Source organism: Hirundo rustica, chromosome 7, assembly GCF_015227805.2.
Source record: "Hirundo rustica isolate bHirRus1 chromosome 7, bHirRus1.pri.v3, whole genome shotgun sequence".
In the NCBI taxonomy this organism is placed as follows: domain Eukaryota; kingdom Metazoa; phylum Chordata; class Aves; order Passeriformes; family Hirundinidae; genus Hirundo; species Hirundo rustica.
The window spans coordinates 11660736-11688157 of record NC_053456.1 but is presented as its reverse complement, the minus strand read 5'-3'; the positions used below and the strand labels follow the sequence as shown (position 1 = coordinate 11688157).

The window sequence follows — 27422 nt, the reverse complement described above, 5'->3', positions numbered from 1 at the left end:
TGTACAGCATAGATATGGGGTGAGCACTGCAGGAAGCCCAGCCTAGGGGCTCAGGCTGGAAAAGATGTTTGTGTTCTCTGCCACTGGATGTCTGTGCAGGGACAGTTGATTTTGTGACCATGCTGTGTATGTGATGATGTAAAAGCTGGACTCTCTCTGGTCCCACAGCAGCTGTGGGTTGCGGCAGCAGCTGTGGCCAGGGGACAGCAGTGTCCCCAGGGAGGAGGACAGCAGCTGTAGGTGTCTGCTAGCCTAGGCTGGAGTTTGAGCTGAGCATGGTTTGGGGAGACCAGAGGCTTCACTGTGCCGTGTGAGAGCAGGGAATGGGGTGTGACAGCTAAACTCTGGTGTGTTTTTCATCTGGAAAAACACTGGTGGCCTCTTAAAATGAAGACTGCCTGCAAGTATCCTTGTGTAACAGTTCGTCCCTACCCAGGACAGTTAAAGAGTCAATCTTCCTCCTGCAAAAGCAAATCCTGAAGGATCCAAGTTCATTCTCTCCCTGAGCTGCTTTTGGGAGAGGAGGGGAGGGGGGCAGAAGCGGGGGATGTGGTTAACAGTTACTCTACTGTGTCCTGACATTAGGCGAGCTGCAAAAATGCTCCCAGTGTATCAGGTAGTGTGAGGTGCCAGCCCTTTGCTGGAGCCCAGAGAGCAAGTCTGCTGCGGAGCCTTAAATACTTTCCACACCGACTACCTTCGCTTAACGCCTTTCAGCAGAGTTGGCAGGAGGGTTGTTTTTGTGTAGTCTCTCACCTCTCCCAGCAGCCTGGCTGACGCGCCTGTGCCGCGCTGTGCTTAGGGATTGAGCGTTGCAATGGGAGTAGGAGCCACAGATCCTCTTGCTGATATGCCGGGAAAGACGTATATGAGGATTACACGCAGGCTTTGCGCGACGGACCCGAGCGGAGCACAGCCCCACCGGACAGAGTCGGCATAGCTCTGGTGCAGCTGGAGTCACAGATGCAAAAGGCTGAATTTTAAGTCTTTCGTAGAGAAAGAGTTTGGCGTTTCTGAAGTTTGCTGAGCGACAGCAAGAGACTTGGCCCAAGCCTTGACACTTTGGTTTTGGATGGTGCTTCCCCAGTCTCCAGAGAGATGGTACCTGTCGCAGAGGCAAGTTACGGTGAAATACCGAGCACAGGCTGGGTTTTGAATTGCTCACTTAGGAGGTTGGATTTGTTTTATTTTTTGTCTCCAGTTAGACAGAAAGGCCAAGAAGCCAGAGAAAGAATGGTAAAACGTGCAACAATACTAGCAATTTTTAATGAAGAACTTCTGACTGTTTGTAAAGGCAGGGCAATACCAGCCTTTTATCTTTAAGCTGGTCGCTGCCACCAATGTAGAAAGGGGCATCTTTACAGATGCGCGGAACCCTGTCAAAGGGTGATCGTACGGGATCGCTATTGCGGTTGTGCGGTATCGCTATCGCGGCTCTGCTAATTCTATTTCTTTAGTTTCTGTAATTTTAGCAGGAAAGGCCCAGGCAGCAGACAGCATTGTCGGGGGTGGTGAGGAGAAATAACCTGATGAATTTTCCATCAGCTCAACTTGCTCAAATATTCTCGCCGTTAACTTTTGGGGTCAATAATAAATATTAAAACCTGTAGATTTAATAAGTCAATGTAGGTGTTCGCTGCCTTTTGAGACCACTTTATCTTTCCATCAAAGATGAAACAAGCTTCTCAAATGAATAAAAAATAGGGCCTCAAGTGATTACAAGCGAGAGCAATTTGAGCTCCTCTCTCAGAACCTGGCAGTAGGCACTTCTGAGCCTCTTCTGACTGCCTAGACATTCTGCTTTAGTGCTGCTCTTGCTGTTATATTTTTAGGTAAATATTTTCAACTTGTGTGTACAGACCTTCAGGAACAGTGTTTGCTGCCAATCCAGGCTTAAGGGACGATGCAGGTCTGGATCCCACCAGGCTCTGTTGAGTCTGATTTGCGTTGCAAGTCTAGTTTTCCTTGGTGCTTGCTATAATCTCCTCAAGTTCAAAGAGCGCTTGGCTGCTTGTCTTTGTCAAAAACCCTGTTGGAGATCTTTTATGTCGAAGATGTAGGATTTTTCCGCATGACTTTGATTATTTATTCATTCCACTTCTCTGGTGTATGATAGAGCTGATATCATGAAGACCCCTTGTCTTGCACTGCTTTTGCTCTGAAATTCATGGAGATTTAGTGCCTTTGAAATTGTTTTAAAAGGGAAGGAAAAGTTTTTGAAGTCCCTTTTTTTTTCTTCTATTCCCCATAACAGTGCCACAGCACATTTTTCCGGCCTTCCACGCTCCTTTGCCAATTGACATGCGCCACCAGGAAGGACGATACCATTACGAACCTCACTCTCTCCACGCTATCCACGGGTAAGTCTTACACCTCCACTCCCATGCCTTGCTAAAATGTCAGCTGCCTGCAGTATTCTGAATCCCACTGCTAAAGTCCCTGGGACTCGCTGTCCTTCTGGCAAGCTGACCCTACTGGCCACCCTGCACCTCATTGTCCCCATCCAGTGACAATGCTGACCTGCCTGGCAGGAGGGCTTTACAGCTCTATTGAGCCTATAGAAGTGCCCTATAGCAGCAGGATGGGAGTATAGGGCTTCTTTGTCATTATTCAGCTCAGGTCCCAGGAGCATGCTTTACTTTTGCACCCGCCGTGTTTCTCACATCGTGCCTTGCCTGGGTCATTTCTGTCACCATCTTGGAAAAGACCCAGCACTGCTCCCTCTCTTTGGAGACCTTGTGTACCATTCCTCCCTGCCTGTCAGTTGTGGGGATGGTGGTAAAAGGCTGCCAGGAATGCCATAATTCAGCTCAATTTTACTGGACAACAGCCCGAACGGGCTGGTGGCATTTTCTAAAAGCAGTAATAAGTCAGGTACTCATGGGAGTGTCCATGTCCACCCTGGAGGGGCAGGATTCTGGGTTTTGGTGGTCACCTTCTCATGAAAGCCTCCTCTCCCTGAGGCAGCTGGTAGGCAGTGAGCACAGAGACTGGTCGGGGGCTACACCCTGAGAGGAGGGTTCGCGGTTAATCTCCTCATCCAAGACATAACAGCTCAATAGTTCTTGATGTCTTGATGGAGATGTTCACAGAGAGATCTGTTTTCACCTCCTGTAAGCTTTGGTCAGGGCAAGGAAAATGGAGCCAGCAGGGATGTGAGCAGAGGTTCTACTGACTGTGGGGCTGGAAGTGTTTCTTCTATTCCCTGACATGCACCTTTCCCATGAGAGGTGAGGAGCAGCATGATGGCGTTGGCAGTCCCACGGCCGTCCCAAAATCCTTCAACTGCACCTGTAACAGAGGGCTCAGACGTCAGCTGAGGGACAGGTCCCAGAGCACTTGGTGTAGGGGAATCACTGAGGGCCAGAATCATTTTGCAAGAAGACCAAGGAAAGAACGACTAGGGCTCATCACTTAAAAAGCTCTAATTTGATCCTCTGGAGTCCTTTTGCAGCCTTGCAGCCAGAGGTTGTGCTCACTCGGCTTTGCAGGGGCTGTTTGTGAAGCTGTTCTGCTTCTGGATAGGTGCGAGCAGGGGACGGACCCTGGGAAGCAAGTAATGCAGACAGCATCAGCCAGATCTGTGGAGCCCCACAACTACCACGGCTTTATTCTGCTTCCAAAATACTGCAAGAAATAAATGATAGGGCATTCCCCCGGATCCTACCAGGAGACAAGTCATTGTCTTTTTTGGCTGACAGTCAGTTTGACTGGATGTTTAAAGGAGCACAGCAGCTTCTTCCATGCTGTGTGCAAAGGGGAAATGACAAAGCAAGTTGCTAACGTGAGAACTGGGGGGATTAGGGAGGCTGCATGAAATAGTTCTGGTCTTTCATGCAAAAATTGTAGAAAGAAAGATGGAATAATAACTTGCTGGGAGATGGTTAATAATAGCCAGAGCTCTGGCTAATAAAGCACGTACGGAAGAGGGTGATTATCAAAATAGTGGTTAGAAGAGAGGCTGGCAGATGTTCTGATGTTTGTCACACAGTTTGTGTGCCTCACTTGGTACTCCGCTTCAATCCTCACAAGGAGGTTTAGGGGCACTGCATATGCCCTGGGGATCCACAGCAGTTTCTGTGGTGGGGTCATGAGGCAAGGTCTTCTACAAAATGCAACGTACCTATGAATCAGATCCCCAGTAATCCCAGTATTTTTTCATATTGGCATTGTCCAGCTGATCAATCCTGGCCAAGTGTACAACGCTGGCAGATCAGGTTTCAGTTCATCTGCACTAATAATAATAATCTGCTGTGTTAGCAGTTACCACATTTGTCTATTAGTGGACCAAGTGTGTCCTGCTAAGTATTTGGGTAGAGTTGTTGGCAAATACCTGTTGCATTTCTTCTTTGGAATTCCTCTCATTCCCAGCAGTTCCTCTCGCAAAACCAATTTGCATGGTACTGGAAAGAAAACTCGGTTGTGGGTCTTAAAGAGGAAACAGTCTTCTTTGAAACTATCTGGGCACTGCATTGAAAGGTGCCTTTGTGGCCAGAGAAGCACCGAAGCTGAGCAGCCAAGTGCTTCTTGGCTGTGGCAATTTTTAGGGTCAAGGGAATGCCACTTCCATTTGGCTGCTTGTCAAGTACCCTGCGCTATGGCACAACCACATTGGGAAAATGCTCTGCAGCTGTGGTCTCTCAATCTTTTTTCCACTTCAGATTTTATCTGCCAACATCTGAAAATCATGTCTTACCCTTCGCTCCTCTTATTTTTTATTCTACCTCTCTTTTGTCTTTCTTCTCTGTCCTCCAGTCTCTGCTCTGGAGGTCACAATGCAGCACTAACCCTCCTCACTGGAGAATGTCCAGTGTGAAATCATCCAGACATGGTGGTAGACCTGGGCTAGAACACACTTGATGGTTGCATGGCTTTTGTTCAATATACTGGGTGGACTCTGTGGGCACAGTTGAGCTTCTAGAAGTTTGTACTCCTTCCTGGTGGTGCAGAAATCAATCCTTCTTGTTTCAAAAGTAAACAGCCTGTAAAAAACCCCAAGGGCATGTGCGTATTTTCACTCTAGAAAATTATGGCAAACGTTCGGAAGAAAAATTGCGTCACTGGGTTTTGGCTTTATGATTAATGTGATCAGTGCCTGACAGAGAGCCCCCAATTCATCAAGTCTGTATTCTACCTGTCTGCTGTCTTGACGGTACCAAATTTATCTAATTATTTGAACATTGCACAGCAAATTAAGTGCAGTCTCATTTGTTTCTAACTATGGGGTCTTATTATCTGCCTGCTGTATTATGCCAAAGGTTTGTTTCCTGATTGCTCGATGTGACCTGGCCGTGCATTCCCCTTCATCACCGTTTGCATTTGGCCTAATGAGAACATACGTTATTGTATCTCAACTGGAGAGAACTCCTCTGCAAAACTCTCTTGAGCAGAACCACCTGTGGAACCCTTTGCTTGGGAACATTGATTGGAATGTGAAAAACGAGTAAGAAAGGACCCCCATGCCAAGACAGGCCTGGAAGACTTGCTGTGTCTCAGTGTTGTCATTCCCTCTGTCTCAGTGATTTTCTTGTTAAGCAGCATGACAAATAAATTTCAGGACTTGAGTCTTCTTCTAAAGCATTGAGGACTTATTATATATGTCCAGAAGCAGATTATGTTGAGGTTTCCTTGAAGTCTGCTTTTAGAGATTGTTCTGGTGTTTCTCCAGTCATTAGGACAATTCACTTTTCTGTACAACCACTGTCGGGTTTAGTTATTTGGTCGTGAATTTTTTGGACATCTTAAATATTTGTACTTTTTTTCTTGGTGTTAACAACAATTTTACAGAATTATGGTGCTTGCTTGGCTTGTCTAGAAAAATGAAGTATGTCATTCAGATGATCCTTGAGCTCTGTGCAATGCAAACCAACAGGAATACTGTGGATTCAGGATATTGTCCTGGATTGCAATGATTGTGTGCCCACGGTAATATGGAGGCTAGAGAGAGAGGCAGGATTGAAGTCCAGGGGATACTGTAAAGAGTGCACTGCAGATTGGAGTGAAACTGAATATGGGATGAAAGCTATTCCAGGAATGTAGAACTAGAGCAGAATGAATAAAAGAAATTGTATTGGTGCATATAAATTGAATGAGCCAACACTTCCACAACATAACATTCATTTAACAGTAAGTAATACTACAATACTCAAAGGCTAAGAAAAGACAGGAAAATAAATTTGGAGGTTCTCCATTATTCTGGAGATACAGGATCAAATTACAGAGCCACATACTGTTTTTCCCTGTGATCCTTTCTTCCAGAACACAGGATGGCCCAGGCTCTGTGGAAGAGCAGTGGTGGGTCTTACATGCGTTTTCTGCATGCAGCTTTTATTGATTTATCAGAATTTCACTCTTCGCTGTTGGTTGTAGGTCAGCATTATTTGATCAAAAGTTATCAGCCAGGTGTATGCAGGCTCAAAGCTGAAGCAGAGAAATTCACTTCATAAGTTAGTACAGGTCCTTTTCTAACAAAAGCGGTATTTTGTATTTTAGTGAACTTCTTCACAAAAACCTAATCCACTGGGGCCTGATCTCTGCTTTAAACTAAGGAGATGGCATCAGCTTTGCAAGACTAAGCCCTTGACTCCAGAGGAAAGTTGCTGGCAGATATGGGAGGCGATTACACACTTACCTTTTATTATTATTATTTTTTAAATCACAACAAAAATATCTAAAAACTCCTTAGCTAAGCTTAAAAGTCCCTGCCAATGCAAGAGCCTTTGGGCTAACCCTAGTAAACAGCATGCCTAGGCTTGACTCAGCAAGAAGCTTTTTAACAGTAGCTCCTAAACTGTGGTTAAAACCCATCAGGCATTGTGCACTGTAAAAAACAAAAGCAGCCTTGTTTTTCTACCAACATCCTGGTGGTGTTTTAGGATGCAGATCTGACATTATTTATTAGCAAGATGTTGTTGCTGTTCTGTCCGCACATAAAAATATTAAAGAAACCCCAAACCCTGAGCTGATAATCACAAATTCCATGGTTTTCTTAGAATTGAATTGTCCCAAAGACCTAAACATAGAGACAACTCCATCTCCATGATAATGTGGAGTTGTGCTTAATTTCCCTCTGGTAGGGATTTTATCTCATTTAATCAAGGATATTTCTCCATTTCCCTGAAATCTTAATATATTATTACAGATTTTTCCTGATATCCAGCCTACACTTTTTTTTCTTTATCTGATTCTGTTACTCCTCCCTGTTGAAGTCTGTTTCCTTTTTACTGTGTTAAAAATTACAGAATACCTTTTCAGGACCAGTTAAAATGTTCCTGGGCTGTTTAGGCAGGGCGATTCACAGGCAGAGGAGTTGACTGTTAAACTTTTAATCATAAAAGGACTATGTCTCAAGTGTTTACAAATACACCAAATTTAATGTCAAACCCAAGATTTTCCATGTTGAATATCTGTTCCAGTCTGGTTCGCTCTTTCCTTTGTTGTTTTTTGTGGGATTCAGCCAAGGGAAGCCAAGTGGGGTTAAGGGAAAATATGTTGTTTAGCCATACAAAAAATAATCATCATCATCATCTTATAACTGCTTTTAGAAACACCAGCGTCTCTTGCCGTAGAGTTGGAATTTGTTATTGTCACAGATGTGCTTTTTGCTGTTCCCATTCCACAAAAACACACACGAAGTTCCATCAATTTTGCCAGATAGGAATCCTTTGAAAAGTCTTGCTTCCAGTACACACACTGGGGGTGTCAGAGTTTTGAGGTGAAATTTTCGTGCTTCAGCTGAACCTTGCCAGGGCTTACCTGACGGTGTTCCCCATTCTCTTGCTGAGGCCGCTCCACCATCCTTTGTACCCAGGGAGATTCCTGATTCCATGGAGGAGAGGAAGGGTTTGCAGTGCATGCTGTTAAAGCCGCCTTTGTGCATTATCAGGCGTGCATAGAGTGCCTTCAGTTATCCTCCGTGGGGCACCACTCCCGCGGGGCTGCAGCTGGGATCCCGTCACGCGGTTTGGGATGGGACCCCTGGCGATGGTCATTCCTGCAGCAAGGATGCCGCTCGACTGAGCCAAGGAACGTACATACCAATAAAACCTCTGTGTTTTCATATTTACTTTGCTACTGGAGTAGAAAATCTTTGGCAGGTCGTGATTGATGGTACTGTGCTGCTTAGGAGACGGAGCGAGCTCCCTCCGGAGTCAAAGCAAACAGCTGCTCAGAGAGGCCTTCTTATGTGTTTTGCAAAGTTTTACGACTTTCACCAAATAGATACATTGCTCATTTGGGAAACAGGTTTGGGGGCTCCCACATCCAATTTATTCTGTCCCTTTCTTTCCCACATGCTTCTTTTATTTATTTAAGAAAATCAGAATATGTAAGTTTTCAATGGTTTGCAAGGGCTGGTCCTCTCCAGAAGGCTGGTTCAAACCTCTCCCTGGTCTGTAATTAGCAGGGTTCTGTTGCTTTGAGGTGGCTCTTTGGTAACCTACAGGAGGTGATCTGGGGAACTGTCAGTTCCAGGCTTAATACTTGATGGTCACTTGATCCATCTCTAGGAGACCACAGATGAAATACAAGGCTACTGCTGTCATGTTCTGGGAGCTGGAAAAATTGCTTTAATTCTATCTATGCTTTATTTTCCTCACCTCTAAAATGTTGTCAGAATAATACTTCTGATATCTTGAGAGCTAAGAAAAAGTCTCCTTTGGCTTCCAAGACATTTTCAGGAAATAGGGAAAAGGTACACAGCGCTACCTGCCTGTGCAGAAACTGAGAAGGTACGTGCCTGACAACTTCTGGCCTCAGTGGAAGGACAGGCCGATCAGGTCTTTGGAAAATGGGGAAGACGTAATCCAAAACATTGATCAGGGCTAGTATATTTCTGTAGGCTTTTCCTACAGTCTCAAACTATTCTGCAAAGAAAAAAACAAACCAGAAAAAAACCAGACAAACAAACAAAGACAAAACCAACTAAATTCAAACCCCCACAGCTTTCTTTTTTGAATCTTGTTAAAGATTTTCAAGCATATTCCATTATGAGCAAGATTTACACATCTTTCCTGTTCTTTAAATTCAGGATAGTTTTGTCATGTGTGTTTAGTTAAATAGCCTTCAGAGTACTTTGAATAACTGAAACCTAAAGTCCAGAGGGACCTGAAGGGGAGTGGTTTCAGACTCACTAAACTATGCAATGAAATGCAGATTAGGCTTGGAAACATTTGGGCTGGATCTCCAGTTGCTGAATGCTGTGACATCAGGCTGGATTGAGGGGCCTAGGTGAGCTCAGATGGAGTCGTGCCCATTTGCACTCAGTGAAGATCTGGGCCACTGAGTTGCTGGTGCTGTGAAAAACTGCACCTCCAATTTAGCCTAATCACCGCCAGAAGTGTAAAAATCGCTAAGAGGTTTTAGTACTGAGAACAAAAGCATGATCTTTGAGGTCTTTTATGTAAACCTCTGGCATGTGTTCATTTAATATGATGTCACTCTGTAATCCACCATTGCTTTTAAATGTCATTCTCAGAGCTTCATGTCAGCGAGTCTTAAGTGATAATCCCTTTGCTTACCTCACTTTATAGTAGATTAAAAGTGACTTCATGCTTCCACCTTATCCGCTGCTAAGCTTGTGCTTTAGGAAAAAAATTTATTTGAACTCTCTTCTCCTGCTGCTTTCCAAAGAGTTTCTAAACAGAGAGTGTGTGTCTTTCAGAAGCTATCTCAATAGGATTGCCCATTCTCCACTGCTTTCAGCATCTGTGAAAATGGATAAATGTTCAGTGCCAACTTCCTGCCCTTTTAAACTCCAGTGTTCTGAATTTGTTTCTCAAGTTTTCTCTCAGCTAAATGGGGAGCACTGCCCTTCCTGGCCTCTTCTTTTTCTTAATCCTAAATAAATCACCTCTCACTAGCTTCTTTCCATCATGAAGACAGGAGATGCTGGGACCTGTTGTGGTGCTCTGCTCCTCTGTAGCACTTTCTCTTGTACTGCACAGGAGTCTGTGGGTTCCCTCTTGTATCTCCTGGTCTTGTATCTCCAGGTTGAACTTTTACTCTATCCTGTAGCAAATCCTTTCTCAGTATATAAAGCTCTCCATGCTGTTCACCTTTCTGGTCCACCCTCCTTTTTTTCTCTCCCTGAATTTCACCCTCCTGCTGCTAGCACACCTCCTTGTGTAACACGTCCCTCCAGATATTTGCTGCATGTTGTCATATCCTCCTCCCTGCTCTAATGAACTGGCCAGGCTGCAGCCTGCAGCATGTAGTCAAATATCAATCCATTCAGCCTCCTCATTTTCACTATGTTTCTCTGAAATCCTTCCAGTGTGTGTGAAGATAAATGGACAAGATGCATCCATCCCATTGGCTTGTGGAATGAAGCCTGCGGCACATCACTTTTCAGGTGCTGGTTAATCTGGATTCCCAGCTACCAGTGGCCATGGGGAGCAAATTACACAGAGTTCTGGAAGATAAAAACTAATGGCAGGAACGCTGGCTTGTGATACTGGAAGAAAAATGTAGGATTTTTAATGTCCATACAGAGCAGAAATTTTCAAATCTCATCCGAAAGTTCCCCCCACGCAGCAAAGAGCAGGGAAGTCAATTTGCCCTGGCTGGATGAACGACTGAGTCAATTCTGCTGGGATTAAAACATGTGGTTTGATAGATCCTAGGTATTTTGGGTCTGATTCTTGGACCACCCAAATGGCTGGGGGGAAAGTTAAAAAAAAAAAAATACCAATAAGAAAAGGACCCTATTTTGGCAGAACTGTGGATCTGGATACCCCTGTGTGCAGCTGACACCGTGCAGACACATCTGCACAAAGCAAAGGGCAGAACTGGGTGCTGTTACTCTGGCAAAACTCAGATCTGCACAATACTCCCACAGGAGTGCATGTGTTTTAGCGGGCTTTCTAGATCCCTGGCTCTGACACTAAACCACATAAGTATGTTTTTCTTCTGTGTGCCAGACCATTTTGAGAATTTGTGATTTTACACAATTTTCTGCCTTGGAGACTCTTGATTCCTGTTCTTTTATGTTTCACCATTGATATGAAATAGACAGCTAACAGCTAAAATTTAGAGCATTTCTCAAGGGTCAAACTTTTAAAAGTGCCTGTGTTATTTCAGATCATAAATCCCAATGTACTGGGTCTGGCTAACAGCGTTTGAGAGTGGGTGTTGTGGGTTTCAAAATAGTGTTGACTCTTAGGACTGGCTTGTCAAGTGCTGGTAATGCAAATGCTCATTGGGTTTTTCAAACAAGCTGGATCCTATTTAAGGTCAAACTACTCCAAACTCTGTTGAAACTCAGGATGTTAAAGCCATCTCTAGTGAAGGAGTTAAGTACCTAAAAATTCATAAAGTGGCTGGACTGGAGTTAAGAAACACAGACATGTTAATGAGGTGGCTTGTGTATACTTGGAGCCCAGTGTGCAAGCCCAGGCCATGCAGTTCCTGCAGAATCAATGGGGATGTTTTCTGCCCTGTCTCCTCTCTGTTGCTGAAGCATGCTCATGGCAAATCTCATGGGAGGATGTGCTGTGGAAAAAACTTATTCAGGGTTTAGATGATATCAGTTGGCTGGGCTCCACTTCAAGAGCAAGTTTACTGCATTCCCTGCTCTCACTTTATTGGCGTGTGTGGGATTGGGTTTTCATATAATTGATCATGGCAGCTGATAGTGAACCAGGAGAATGTGAGCCTTTTGATGATTTTTTTTTAAAGCAGATATTGGTCGGAGGGGGAGTGCCACAGAGCTGTCCTTTTCCACCCCTTGGGCAGCAGAAGGACCCGTACCATGGTTTCCCTGCTGCTGGGCGCGTGCTGTTAGATTAAATGTGAGAATTGAATTAGGCTCCACCACCACCTCCTGCCTTTTTTCTGGCTGCAGTGGTGTGCCAGTGGGTTTTTTTTGCACAGGTGGGGCCTCCTCGCAGCAGAGGTATTTATTCCTGCACAACTCATTTTGTCTCTTTTTACACCCCTCCTTACTCTGTGCACATGAGCCAAAGTCACTTATAACAGCACCTGGGTGCACTCAGGAAAGACTGGAAAGATGTTGGGGCTGTATGAAATACATTCATTTGCATTTACATTCAACTTTTTGCGTTTAAGTCTCTAAGATAAATGTGTGTTCTTAGATCCCGTAAGGGCCCTTGAGATATTTTCATTTTGATCCTGTGAAAGCATCCTGGAGAAGAATTTGTCCTATTCCTCTCCTCCTCTTGCCCCTTCACAAGAGGCTTTCCTAGCTTTGTTGTGGAACTACTTAGAGGGCTTTTGATTTGCAAACCAGCGGCTGGACATGGTACCTCCTGATTGAATGCTTCAGCAGAAAGCCTCTTAAGATCCCAGAGAGTAACCACACATCCCAAAGCACCACTGGTACAGGAAATCTTACCAGAGTGTGCTTAATACAATAAAAATAGGAAAGTTTCAAGCTTAAAGCTGCATTAGGGTAAATATCCCAGTGTCTGCTCCCTAGGAAGACCAAATTTTCAAGGAATTAGCAGTGTTTGATGTGTTGCTTTGAGTAACTGATAACCACTCAGGTCAGATTGTGTCAGGTCAGACCTTCAAGGAGCCAATGATGTTTTCAGTTCTCTGGCCTCTGAAATGAGGCCTTTGCTGCTGTTTTACCCTAGGTATGAGGCGCACATTTTGTGATGACATCTTTTGGGGATCAGGGTACAGCTTGAGAGTTGGTAAGAGTTGGTATATTGTAGGGATCAGGTCAGGGTGAATAATTCTGTAGATCATCTGGAAGGATGTTGAAGTTGGTTCTCAGAAGAGAAATACAGAAGTTATTTCTAACTTCTAACTTCATATAGAAGTTATTTCTATATTTCTCTTTTTTCTTAGTCTTCCAGCCCAACTGATTCTCTATTAGAAGTATTGCAAGGAACTGATGGACAGTGAAGTTTATCCAGTATATTTTAACGCTTCAATAGTTACTACCTGTTTGTATATTATTTCCAATAGAAATCTCTAAGGAGAAAAATAGTTCTAGGGAAACCAGTGTCAGCAGACCAGTGTCAGCACTTTATTCACTTGACAAAATAGTAGACTTTCAAAGTCAGATAGATTTCTATCCATATTTGGAAGAGGAATTGTACAGAAACACATAACCAAACCACTTTTCAGGCTAGGTCAGAGAAATTCAAACCCTCACTCAGGTCATGAGATGACCAGAATCTAAGAGACTATAATGGAATTGAGCCAGCTTAGATATTTTAGAAATGTCTTTTAAGGAGATTCCAGAGAATCTTTACAGAAGACAAATACACTGGACTTTTGGGCTTTACTGGGTAGCTATGAAAACCCCTTTGTATTCCTCACCAGAGCATCATCAAGTGGCATTGCCTGGTGACTCGGAGGGCAAGGCATTCTCCCATTAACACCACTTCCTCCATGTCCTGGGATTGTCTGCTCAAGGCTTGGCTAGGTCTTGACCTCTCTTGGCATGAGAGTTCTAAACCTGATATGACTCCAGACTTCCCCTGACCGCATCTGGTTTGAATCCTGTCAGTGCCTGGATGAGTGTTACCACAAGAATAAGAATCTCTTCAAAGAGTTGCTTGTTTGTTTGTTTGTTTGTTTAAGAGAGAGCTTCTGCCAAATGTGAAGAAGGTACGAGCTCTGTGAGCTGTAACTTCTTTCCCTTTGAGTCCTGATGTGCTGCTGGATTCTGTCAACCTGGTTTCTTCCTTGCTTGATCTCTGTATTTCTGGTGAGTTATGTGACGGTTTCTGATAAGAATGGATGGTGAGCAGAGACTTGGATTTTATTTCTATGCACATGCCACATTGCTTCAGGTACGTCACTCTGGTGCAGCATATTGGGTGAGTGACCTTTCCCAGGTTGACTCAGTGAGTAAATGGCAGAAACTGAGGGACAGAAGATTCCTTAATGTGCTTTGTGCTGAAGAGTAGCAGACTGTGCTCCCTCCCAAAGTCTTGCACTGGATGCAGTGGTTTCCTATCCCTTCATTTGGTTTTTGACTACATTGCCAAACTGGACTTTCTCCAGGATCTGGTTTCTGCGATTGACTTCATTACTTTGTGTTTCATAAACCCAACCCTTCCAGCTCTGTGTTTATTGGTGCCTTTCTCCCAGGCAGGGCAATTTTGTGGTTCACACATTCACCAGCAAAATTGCTGCGATCTATGAACTTCCAGTGCAGTAAGGATTTGTGTGTACATGTGGGGGGTGGGGGGTGTCTTCCTCACTTAGCAGTGTAAGGTCTCAATCCAGTCTCCTCCTCCTGCTACCATCCTCACTGGGTGGAAGCTGGACTGAAAGTAATCTCCTGGCCTACAGTGCACATGGTCTGCACTCCCCAATCACATGTGAGATTCTGTTGAAAGAGCCAGTGGTGACCAGGAGGAAATCTTTGATTAAAATGAAACTGTAGACTTTTAGAATCTGTTCTTGAAGGCTGAAGATCGAAGGTGGACATGGTGCAGCCAGGCAATCTGGCATCTTGGGAGATGTTACAAGAACTTGACAAGTATGCCTGTAAAAATCCATGGGTACAAGAGCCTGAACTGCATTTGTTCTTAATTTTTGACTTGTCAAACTTTTGTCCTCCTTTATTGAACCACAGAATGAGAGCTTTCATGTGGGACTTTTGTAATTAAAAGTTTATCTCCTACCAGTAGCTCCTTATAACTTCTTGCACTTGCTCTGTCCCTCAGATACTCTATGGCTGAACTTAGAAAATGGTCTGTGCTTTCTTGTACCTTTTTTTCATTGGCAAGAAACTCTTTTATAGTAGGCATGAATGGTTGTATTAATCCTTACGCTTTTCATGAGTACCAAATGTGTACTGCATGCTGGGTGAGAGTAATTATATTGCCATTAGATTATGAACAGCTTTCCTGTGCTGTGATGTGATGTGCACAAAGGGAATTGTGAATATTGGCAGTTCAGATCTGGATAGTTGAATTTCCTTGGTTAATAATAACACTTCAGATTATTTAAACCATAAAGTATTTTTTAAATTCACACTTGTTTCACCTGTTACGTCCTTTGCTTATTTAAACAAATCAAGCAGCTGATACAATTAAATAAAAAAGCCCCAAAACATGCAAAGTGCAGGATCTAAAGTTCTATTATCAAAGTAAACTCCAAGATAGGAGAATTTCTTATTGAAATCCTGTCTACAGCCTTTTCCTACAATGAAGGTATGTAGGAGCTTATACGCCACTGAAATCAACTTGAGCTGTCAGTGATACTTGATGGTGCAAAGAGATGACTTTCAAAAGCTTCTACCACATGGAAAACCTCACTACTGGGATTTTAGCATAGCTTTGATTGCCAAGCTTGGTTTGTTTGCCACTGGGTTGTCTAAAATGAGTAAAGAAACCCACTGCACCTGAGCAGTTTTGATTTCTCATTTCCAGACCACAGTACAATGGCCCTGTGTTTGCCTTTTCCAAAACCAGAGAGAAATGTTTAAATAACATTTTGTGCTGAATTATTAAAACTGATGCAAATGTTTTCATTAAAATTTGAGTATGTTTAATATCCCTTCGCTTGAATTTTAAGTAGAACCAATACTTGGTGACTTAATTGCCCAGCAATATCTCTTTTTTAGATTTTTGCCTTATATTAATAAAATGAATGTATTTACATAGTTCCAACCTAAGCAGATCTTGTTTTACTGACTAATTGCCTCATTTAAAGGGCACACAATGTTAACACCTTTTGGCTTGCCTGAGACTTTACATCATGCTACATGCTGAATCCCATAGTGAACTTTATCCTATGCAAAAGATAAATCATGTTCTCTCATCCTTAAAAAAAAAACCCTTCACAACTCTCTGGTCATTTTAAACTGTCCCCATTGCGTTGAGGTTGTGTTCAGAATACTTAGAGTACCATCTCAGGCAGAGTTGGGCTGTTGTTGTGGAAAGCTGTAGTTGTACCCTGTGGTACACAGGTACATGAGCACCTGCAGTAGCCCATGCAGACATCTCTTCCTCGGCTCTGCGTAGTTTGAATGTGCACAAACAGGGCTGGGGGTCTCATCCCTCTCACCACTTAAATGCCACATAAGCTGGTGTGTGGTGAGATGCTGGAAGGGTGATTTATGAGGGTGTGGAGTGATAAGGATCCTCCTGCTTCTGCCCCTGGATCAGCAGTACAGGAGGCACCAGAACTGTTAGTGTGAGGAGGATGTCTGGAGCCTTTGCCAGCACTGATTCTGCAAACCCCACCCTGTTCTTCAGGCAGCACCCCAAACCCAGCTGCACTTCCCTGGAAGGGGGAGCATAAAGGGTGGCTGTGCCTCTGTCATTGGAGCATTTAGGAGAGAAACAGCTTCAGTGACTTGGCATCAACCTGGTGCTTTTGGGAATTAGGTGTGACATTTGAGGTCAGGCTGGCATAACTTCAGGGTCAACTGAGGACTGGTGGGAGTGGACTTCCTACTTTTACCCAGCAGAGTTTAGTGCCCAGTTTTAACCTGAGTTGAAGGAAAGTCTGGAGTGTCTAATACTGACCGGAGGCTCCATGCAGGCAGAGAGAGCGGTGATAGCAGTGGCCAGGAGAAGTGAGGCCATGGCACAGCCCTAAGGACAGAAGCCCCTGGGGGGTGGTGGTGTGGTGATGAGCTGGTGCCCAGGCCTCCTCTCCTGCCAGGCTGGTGATCACCTGGACAGCAGCACAGCCACAACAGATACTCTGGGTTCTTTGGTCTGGAAAGGCCGTGTGCATGTGTACATCACTCTCTAGCTACAATGACAACGGCTCTTTGAAATGCTTTTCTGCATTTGCATTTACAAAAACTAGATAAGCCTTTAAAAAAAAAAAAAATCTGATAAGTAGCAGGCAATTGAATTAACCACTGTTGACTGTATTGCTGTCTCTTAACAAACTCCATCTGTATGGTCTCCCTTTGTAGACACAATTTTATAACTTAATTTCCCTACCAAAACATCAGTGTTTACTTAGTAAGAAATCTGTTCTTTGTCAGCTTAAAACAGTGATTTCTTTATTACCACTCTGCGCAAGGAATGACAGCACAGAGTTGGCACTGGAGCAAGTCTGGTTGAGTCTACAGCGTTGTAATGGAAACAGGGTGAACTGAGGGTCAAGTATAATGGGATTTGTATACAGAAATGTGTCTGCATAAGGAATAGCTGCATGAGATAAGAGAATGAAAGATGAGGCCCGCAGGTCTCCTGTTGCATGGTGTTGGGAAGGAGGTATTGCTGTAGGTACACAGCAGACACAGGAGATGGGGTTACACCTGAGCCAGCATAGCAAAGTTCCCTAAATCACATGTGCCTGCTCCTGCACCAGCTGATGTCGATTGGATGTAGGATGGATTAGGGCAGTCATCAGGGATTACTGTAAGAATGTTTTGCCTGTAATTTTTACTGATTTTGGGAAGCACAGGGTCAGTGGGGGGTTTTCAAGCTATTACAGTCTGTGGCGTCCCTAAAAAATTTCTAGCAGAGTTGTTAAACATAGTGTGGTGAATTTGGCCCAAATAACAAGAGCCTTGCAGAGATTTTTTTACTGTCTTTCACGACCCTTAAAGGAGTTTTTAGTGTTTCCCAAGGTTTTGCAAAACCAAAGGTTGAAAAGCACTAGTGTAAACTTTTAGCAGTAAACAGCTGGGGAACATCAGATCCCTATTCCTTCCTTGATAAATGTGTTATATTTTCCTATGCTGTTGGAAAACTGAAAGAATAGGAGAGCAGCTGTAGTCAATGAAACCAACGGATCTGGGAGCAGAGGAGTTTTGCAGGGAAGGTTTTTCGGGTGGTTACGTGGCAGATGAGATATGAAACACCTCATCTTTTCTTACCATGAGATGATGATTTGGAGGGTGGGGGAAGCATCCCGGCTCCTTTGAAGTATGTTCAAGTTGTACAGTGCGATGAGCAGGGCTGGGGTTTTACCATAGGACTGGGCTTCTGTTTATTGCTTTTACTTTCTCCTGCTCTAGAGCCTTTCTCAGTCTTACATTGCAGGCTAGAGCTGGTAGAGAAATGCCAGTTGTTTGTTGCAGGCAATTGGAGGGAGACTCTGCTTTCTCTGAATTCTTTGTGCTCAACTTTTCCCTATGAAAAATTAAACCCTAGCGGAATGCTGTGCAGATGTAAAAAACCCCACATTTATGTCTCATTCATGTTCATTTTCTTTCTAATGTTAAAAAAAAAAAAAAAATAGGAGAAAAGAAGTGATAGGTAAAAAGAAGAAATTAATGTTGAAGTCCTGATTTATTGTTAATTCTCTTATTTTGTACAGAAAACTCCAGATACTTTAAGAGAAAAGCTTGTTTGGAATAAAAAGGGTTTATTCCCTACAGTCATATCAGTGAAAAACTTTTACCTAGTTCTGCTTTTCACCATATAATTGCTTGCTTTTCAGCATACTCATTGCAAAGCAAAGGCTGGTTAGATCAGCCAGTCTGCTGGATCAGATCTTACATTACATCTTGAGCTCTTTGAGTGCCATTAGCATTTCCTTTTAGAAGTGAAGAAATATTGACAGTTTGGTAGGTTTTCTCACATTTTACTGCACGTTAGGGCACTTCAAAGTCTTTATGTAGTGATGGGAACTGTCATGAAGTAGATGTGAAAAGGGCCTTTGGTCCAACTAAAGCTGTCAGCAAAAAGATTTAGGGCAGATGGTTATTATTAGAAATCAATGTATTTATTATATATTGTTCAGGAATATTTCCCTTTGGAGGTTACTGTGAGTGCTGTTGCTGTTTAAAATGTGTCAAATGCCAGTAAAATTAATTCCTGCAGAAAACCCAGGGAGCCCCAACCAAAGGCTTTGTTATTATGGGAAGGCACGTCTCTTACTCCATTGTGCTGTGATGCACCAGAGGCAGGTACACACACAGCACACCAGCAGAGTGCCTGGCATGTGTCTGTGTGCGTGTGATGTATTTCTGCTCAGCTATCACAATCACCTTTATGTACTGACGGGGCTCCGCTGTCTGCTGTGTCTGGAAAGGCTTTGTAGAGATCTGTGCTGTACCTGTTCCCATTTTGTTATTTTCCCCTTTGAAAACTATGGGATTTGGTTACTTCCAGTTAGTTACAACAGCTAACTGCTGCTTAGGGCAAGTATGTCATCTTTCTAAGGCTTGAACACCAGTGGTTTTCCACTGTACTTTAGTAAAGAGAAGCAGGACATTTCAGAGTTTTGTAATTTATTGGATATAGGTTTTCCTTCCTTGGTGTCTTGTTTAGCTATAGGTTTTAAGTTATAGGACCTTGGATTATGGGAAGAGGACATTCCCAACAGAAAAGGAGCACATTAGCAGAAACATTAATGCTGGAAGTCGTTGTCCTGGAACAAAGATTCATTTTCCATTCACCCCGTGATTTACAGCACATTCCAACCAAGTGATTTGGCTATGGTCTTCTGGCATAACATTGTTTGCCCTTTCCCTGACATTTTGCATATAAAGAAAAGTTATGAGCTTCTTGGGCATTCAAGGTACCAGGAAATGCAGGAGTCTACCTAATTTGTTAACATGAAATTATAGATGTCAGACACAGACTCTGTTAGTTAACGTTGGTTAGAGTAATGCTGCAGCCAGTTGATTGTATTACAGTCATGATGAAGAGGAATGGTCTTTTTTTGCTTTTCTGGGATATGACAGGTATGGAGCCAAGGCAGATTTAAAGTGTAATGAATGAATAAGCATTTTCTGTGGTTTGCCCGACTCTTCCATGAACTCCGTTGCTGTGGTGTTGCTGTCACTGACTTTCTTTCTACTCAATGGATTAGTGCTGGCATAACATGGAAACAGACTTTTCCAAAGTAGTATAGGAATTGTCTTTTAAATGCTAAACTCTTCTGTAGCACTTGAATGTTATAACCTTTTAAGGCAGAGAAGCCTCCACCCAAAAGTAGCATAGGAAGATGACACTGGGCAGGGATTCAAAAACTCAGTTTTCTTCCCCACAAACATGCACTTCCATTTGTTTTCCCAAGCCCAATGTCTTCACAGCTACAAGCAAAGTATTCACTTGAAAGTGCTAATATCCTCAACATGAGTCCCAAGGGCAAACAATGAGATGCAGAGAAATGGCTGTGTCACATCCGACACATCTCTCTATCACCCATTTCCCACATCCCCACACCAGTGTTGACTCCTCTCAGATCTCCCTCAGCTCTGCCATCAGGGTCTGGTCTGTGTCTACACCTCTTCCCATCTTTTTCCCCACTGATTCCCACCTGGCTTGCTCCTTCAATCAGCCATGCCACTACCCAGCCTTCATCCTCTCCCCACCCTGACCCTGCAGTGTTTTGACACTCCAACTCTCAAAATTTGTGACTGCTGGCATCAAGTTCTCATGTCCGATGGTTTCAACATGAAGCTCACATGCCTCCAGGTTTGCGCTGCTCCTTAGGTTTGCTTCCTTTCACTGGCTCCTGCACTTCAATCCATGCTTTTCTTCATGCCTTTTCTCTCACTTTTCTTCTTTCTCTCCCCCTCAGCTACCTTCCTTGAAGTTCCCCTTCTTAAAGTATGCTTCTTCTCTGAAGGCTTTCATCATTAATCTCTCAAGAAACTATCTCAGAGCCTCATCTGCTGTGCTTTGATTTATTCGTTGTGCATTTTTTTTTGGCAAGTATCTCATAAGAACTGAGCTGGTCATACTTCTGCCTCCATTCCTAGAGGAAAGCTTGTGTGAAAAGGTGGGCTTTCAGAACTTAAATTAAAAGATCATGTAAGATAATTGGATAAAAAAAGGATATTAAGATCTGAAACAGAATGTTTACTTGCTTTGATGTGCTTTAGGAACATATGTCTGCACAGTGGGTTGCATAGCTGATTAAGTATAAAACAATCCGAGAAAAAATTACCACTATTAAGCTTAAATCAAAGATCTCTCCCTAAGACACTAATTTGATTCGGGTTTGAAGGTCCCGTATCAACCCTAATTTCTACCTTTGATGTCTTGCTTCTTCGTGTGTTGTATAATGGAGGGCAACCTTACTTATAAAAATTTGCGGTTTTCTTCCATTTTAAAAGCAATATTGTTATTGTTGTTGTGTTGCAGTTGTGGTTACAAATGTCAGCCAATACTAGACCCTTGTTGTGGTAGATGCATCACAAGTGCAATGAGAAACCATATGTGGTCAGGAGTTTTTAATCTGAAAAACAATTCCTGTGCTCAGGCTCCCAATTTTGCTCCCGCCAAAAGTTGCCCCACTCAGGCTGCCAACAATCTGTGAGCTTAAAAAGATTGTTAATTTATGGTGGAACTTAGATGAAAAAGGTTTCAAGCTCTAAACCAAATTTCATTATTAAAAAATAAAATACATCAGGTGAAATCACATAGGTTGTTTGATTTGTTCTTGGGTTTAGATCTTTTAAACTTAGGATTGAAGTCAGGTATGTTTGAATATGGAATAGTCTTTCAAAAGGAAAAATGAAAGATGTTTACCACTGGTTTTTTCTGCTTTTGTAACAAAAATATTATTTTTCTTACCTGGAGCAAGTATTTCAAATTATTTATATGCTAGAAGTAGCATTAAGCCTAAGGGATGGGAAAAAATCATGCAAAGGATTTGTATCTGCCTTAGATTATGATACGGTGTAGGTGAAAAATGTGGGAGTTGTGTTGGAGACCTGTTCTTGTTGCTCTTCCCATTGGTGGTGGAGTTTTCTTTGATTTCGGTAGTACAGGATTAGACTTTAGGCATGACAACTAACATTGCCAGTGGATGTGGAGTGGGATTTTCATAGTGTCTACCTAAATCCTCCTCAAAGCACTGCTCAAACCACAAATTCACAAATAAGGGATTTCATATTCAGAGATTTTTATCTGCTAAGGCCCAGTGGAATTACCACAGTTATCTGATCTGACATCTGCAACACTGGCCATAGGATTCCCCTCTTTAATTTCTACAGTGGGAGAAATTACTATTTCCTACTATTAGAACTCCAAACCTTGCAGTGCACTTAAAGTTTATCTTTTAGAAAAGCATCTAGTTTCGTCGTACAGTCTTGTTACAATGCTGAATTTACCAATTCCATCCATAAACCCATCTAATGGGAACTTACCCTTGTTGATAAAAATACCTTTTTAAATAAATATTTTATTGTTATAAATCTTTATTATTATTTTTTAAGCTTCCTTTTTTGCTCAAATACAGGTTTGAGGGGAAATGAGAAAATATGAACTGCATGAAGCACGCCTATTAAATTTCAGCAGAAAAGCTGTAACAATTTTTATTCAGATTCACCATCTCTGTAACATCTTATAAGTGAGACCATTAACTGCTTATTAGTGATGGTAGCTCTGATCTTCTATATATTCATCTTTGTGAGAATGAAAAAAAATATTAACCTTATTTTAGAGCTGAGAAGATACAGGGGAAAAAAAATATTACTTGTGCTGTGCATCCCGATGGAGGAGGGGCTGGGAGTTAGCAGTGATGTCTCTTGAGTCCCCGTCTCGATCTCTTTGTAGAGGGACACATAGGCCGGCTCTCCAAGTTGATAGTCTTATATTCGATCATCAGGTCACTTTGCTGGGTAATTATCAACTTGTTGCAGTGCTGGGGGAGCTGGGAAGCGCGAGCGATTCCCCATCGCCTCATTACCGGGCTGCCCTGCGCTCCCTGGCAGCGGCTGCGGGGAGAGGCGGCTGCGAAGCAGCTCTGTGCTGTTCCTGCGGCACATCCTCTGCTCTCTGAGCTGAAAAAACGGCAGGGAGGGAAATCTCTGTGAGTGGTCAAATGCCATGTGAATTTGATAGTTGTGGCCCAGGTTTGACCTCTGGAAGTTACCTTATTTTGAGGGACCTCGCGGGGTTTGATCCTCAGGGTACCGCACAACTGTTGTGACCTCTCGCCCTTCCTGTTGTAAGGGACTTTAAATCAGAAATAAACAAAGGTGAAGCTGAGGGGTTGGTGAGAGCTGTTTAGACTGAATCATTTAGCATGAATCCTGGGGCACTTTAGGTTTCCCGTTGAATACAGCTTTGGCATCCCATCCATACAGTGTCTGCCATGAGAACAGTCCATTTTTCAGTCATCTGTATGGCTTTCCTCCATCTCCTTCAGACAAAGGTGGTGGTCTAGGTACACAGGACTTGGAAAAACAGGCTAGGAAGTTTTATGTAAAACAAAACAAAAGTAAGGGGTTTTATGTAGGGTTTAAAAAGGATTGTTGGCTTTAAAAGCTTTTTTTTTAAATAGCAAAATTCTACCAGGGTATGATACCCCTCCCCATGAGTACTGTTCCTTGCTTCTGTGTTTTTTTAGCAACTATGCATTTCTTTTTTGTAGAGCAAAACAATTGCCTTCAAGCGTCTATATTCCATTAAGCATATGGAAAAGTATTCAGCCCTTTGTTTTCTGCAGAATGAATTTATTTGTCACATAAGTATTAATTTAGACTAGTCATGGAACATTAGTGCTTGGTAATTGTCTGCATTTTTCTGGGGTTTATTTAACTGGTGGAGATTATTTCAGAAATGTGCAACTTCTTTAACTGTTACATTCATTGCTTAGTGCCCCTTGCAGAGGCTGCAGACTCACAGCAATGGCGAGATGTTGCCTCATCTCCGCCACGCGAGATTTTGGGATTGCTGATGCATGTCCACTGAGGGAGAGCGGGAAAAAGTCACCCCAAGGCCCTTTCCATAGCAGCCAGCACTGGTTTTGCCAGTTCCTGAGGTTTTCCCTTCCCAGCAGTGCACTCCAGTTCCTCAGAAAGGATGCTGTTCCTCTGCCGTGGGACCACAAGGGTTCTTTCTCAGTACTGCATCCAGCAGCAGCGTCAAAGACAAGCACCTGCCAGGCTTCAGGGCACATACAGGAGAATGGTGCTCTGCCTCACTGGAAACCACAGGCTGAGGTTTCTTTGCCTTGGTTTTCAAAGGAAAATGCCAGCTCCCTCCCCCAGACTTCAAGATGAGACTGCAGAGCTTCAGACGAGCTGTCACTCCTTTCAGCAAAACCCAAGAGGCAAGAAATTAAGCAGATGTCTTTTCCCCAGTGAAGGACTGTTACGGAGTGACCAGCTCCTGGGAAACCACCAGAAATCTCCCAGTGTCCCACAGGCAGTGTGTGTCGTGGCCCAGATGCTGGAATCTCTCCTTTTGCTGATTGTGTTCCTCTGCTGTCACATGTTGCCAGTGCCCCAGAGTTCTGCTCTGCAGGCAGCTGAGGGCAGGTAAATTGTGTCAGGATTTCTGGTGTCCCAGAGGGGTCATCCACTCCACCGGTAAAGACCTGCTGTGTAAAGCCTTTAGTAGCTTGTATGCCCCCAGCACCACCATGAGGCTCAGCAGCCCTTAGGTGGCATCAGGTAATGTCTCTCACACCTCAGTGTCTCCCTCTGTTAAAGAACAGCAAAGGAAGAGGAACTCCTGGGTGGGGGAGGAAATGAATCCAGGCTCACATGCTTCGTCAGAGATGCAAATTGCTCTGCAAGTCCTGAGCATTAATTATAGAGCCTGGGCTTCTTGCTGGAGCCATGGGGAAAACAGGCCCCTGGCTCACATTAAATTTAATGGCATTTGGACACCCAATTCCCTTAGCCTATTTGAAAACCAGAATCCCACGTTCTCCAGATATATATGTGGTCAGGTGCAATCCCTCATCCCACTGCAGACAGCAGCATTTTTAGAGCATTGTGTTCAGCAAAGCCAGGAGCTCTCCCTCAGGTGGTGGGGTGTTTTCCTCATGCTGTCTATGGGATCCAGGAAAGAAGTGGGGAGTGACATGGATAGCAGAGGTCTGGACAGGGAGTGCTATGGACAGGCTGAAGAACACAGCTCTGGCACCATGGTTTCATTGCACGGGCTGGTTCACCACACCAAGCTGAAGGCTGTCCCACTGCTGGGCATGGGGACAGAGCTGCCTTGCCCCAGCACTGCTTCATCTCTCATCCACTGCCTATAAAGGGCAGGATGTGATGGTTCTCTTCTGCAAGGAGCAGACCTGTGAGGATACAGCTGCCTCTCACTGTGTAGTTGCAGTGCCAATGTGATGGTTCAGTGTGGGATGAGATAAGAAATTATGCAACTGGGAAAAAATCAGACCTTGGGGGAGTTAGGAGCAGAGGATGCCCCTGGCTGAGTGAGTTGTTCCTAGTAGGCAGCTCCTGGAAGCCACGTTATTTTGCGACACGCTACACTGTGTGGGATGTTGTTTTTGCTAGAATTGTAGGCATACAACAGTGAGAGGTGATCCCTGCCTGGGAGGGCTCTCAGGAGCCAGACCTTTGGGAATATGGCTATCCTAGTCCACAGAAGGACCAGTGAGCAAGGACAGGCTTTAAGCAGAGGCATAAGGAGCTGCCTGCTCTCTTGCCCAGTCTTTGTGCACAGGGCCAACCTCATGTTCAAACACCAGCTGCGTTTCCAGCTGCATGCATTTTGGGGAAATTCTTGATCTTTTTCCCAGTGTTACCTCTTTGTTCTGGGTGGAGTTTTCCTACTCTGAGGGACTCCAGCATTTCTGCCTAATTTAGCACAAAGAAAATGAACAGCAAACCCTTCATATTGTTACACGCATTTTAGATGCTGGCCTCACAGTTTGATCGGCAGAGGCTCCAAAGGCTCGTAAACCTGGTAATACATAGTTCCAGGACTGCATCAAAGAAGTTCACAACCCTTTTGGGAGAAGCTCTGAGTACTGATGAAAGAGGGAACTTATTGTATATGTAAGAAAACTTCTTTCATGGCTTATGTATTAAGGCAGGCTCTGTGGCCCAGGGAAGATTGGGGCTGCTTTTAATTTACATCGCCCCTCACTTATATTAAGTCTTCGTCAGAAGAAAAATTAGTCAGATGTTTTCTTAATGACATCATTTTTTTTAATCCTGTTTCATTTTTTCCAGATGAGGCGGTGGAGATTATTAGAAATGAATTGAAACTAAATCTGGAACAGAGACTTTGATTCACTTCTCCCTCCTCCCCGGTAGAAATAAATTGGTCGGCTCCGTGCTCGGATGCCTTTATTAGCAGCCTCGACAGAAACCAGCCCCAGCGGCCTCGGCTGCAGCTTCCTGAGCTCGCCGCCGCCACGGCTGACGTCATGGCGAGAGGCACCAGAGAGTGACTTTGGTCACCCCATAATTTTGGTAATGGAAGGCCGTGGCAACACAGGTGGGGAGGTTATGAGGTCTGAAATAGCCATGCCATCATCAGTTTGTCTTTCAGTGTCATGAAAGAAAACAGGGTCGATGCTGGTGGGTGTTCCTCTGGCAAAACTCCAGCCTGGCTCTGACGAGCCACCTGTTTTGGTGGCTGTGCATCTCCACACAGCCTTTATGTGTGTTGAGTTTTCACTGCCCATTATTTCACACCACCGAGCCACAGAGTGTATTGCTAGAGAAAAGTACTTTGAACTACAAATATTTCAGAAAGCATTTAATTTACTACCCATCAGCAGAAAGTGTTCAAAAAGCCACAAAGTTTACTAATTTATCATAAAGACAGAGGAATACACAGAAGATCAAACAAAAACAAACATGCTCATTAAACTGCTGAATAAGTCTGCAAAGCTTGTATTACATTTCTGTGTGGTTTTGTTGATATGCAAGTATTACAAATAAATTAAAACGCACCTGAACTGTTGATAAGACAGAGTGCAACTGAGATCCTGACGTCCTGGTGGCGTGTTGAAACTGCTCAGACTGTCGTCTTTGTGGTTGTCTGTGCATGGAGAGACAGGTCTTACATGCACTCACTAATGGCATATTTGGATAGTCTTAGTGAAGGGTCTTTGTAGTACCCTCCCTTAGATCAGCCCATGTCCCAGATCCCAAACCCCCAAATCCCTGTTGTCTTCTGTGCTCAGGGTGCAGCCCCACGGGGAGCACATCCATCTCCCTCAGCTTTGCCAGAGCACCCAGCCAGGGACAAATGCTGTCCCTGCTGTGACCTGTGTGTCAACACCAGCTCTGCTTCCAGCAGTCTGTGAGTACAGAGAGAGCTAATACAAAGCAGATTTTGCTCTTTTGTTTTGCCTAATGATAGCTCTGCCTCCTTTGGTGTCTAGCTCAGATTTTTCTGCTTCTCAGGTCAGGGTGAGTAACTTTTTCTCCTTTGCAACCTGTGTGGTTTGCCTAAGAGGCTGGAGGGTACAGTCGGGCACATGTGTGGGAGAAGTCCACAGACTTTCTCTTCCATCCTTGTTCACCCTTCAGAAAACTGCTTAACCACTGAAACATGCATATGAGTTTTTTGGGGTTTTTTTTGTTACCTGTGGAATCCCTCAGCATTTACTGACTTTATTCTCAGGTGACACTTGGCCTGAGGAAGATCTGAGGGATTTAAGAGAGGCGGCCCCCAGAAAGCATGCAGTAAAACCTCTCATGAACTTTTGCCCTCTGAACCGTACCACCAACCTGTCAAGGAGGTTTGTGCTGGCCATGATGGACGCGGGAGGTGGGGCTGCTGTGCCAGCACGGGCCAAGCCACGCATGCTGGGCTGAGCAAAGCACAGCTCAAGATCACATAAGTTCTCTT

General features: G+C 43.8%; 1 protein-coding gene across 5 annotated transcripts in view; it reads left to right on the top strand.

Moving 5' to 3' along the window:
* GLI2 (GLI family zinc finger 2) overlaps positions 1-27422 on the top strand; it is a 188922-nt gene that overhangs the window by 119735 nt on the left and 41765 nt on the right. For all 5 annotated transcript variants that reach the window (XM_058421370.1, XM_040070008.2, XM_040070007.2 and 2 more), the window contains one exon: positions 2255-2360. In XM_058421370.1, the coding sequence (XP_058277353.1) occupies positions 2255-2360 (106 nt within the window). The remainder of the gene's footprint in view (positions 1-2254; positions 2361-27422) is intronic.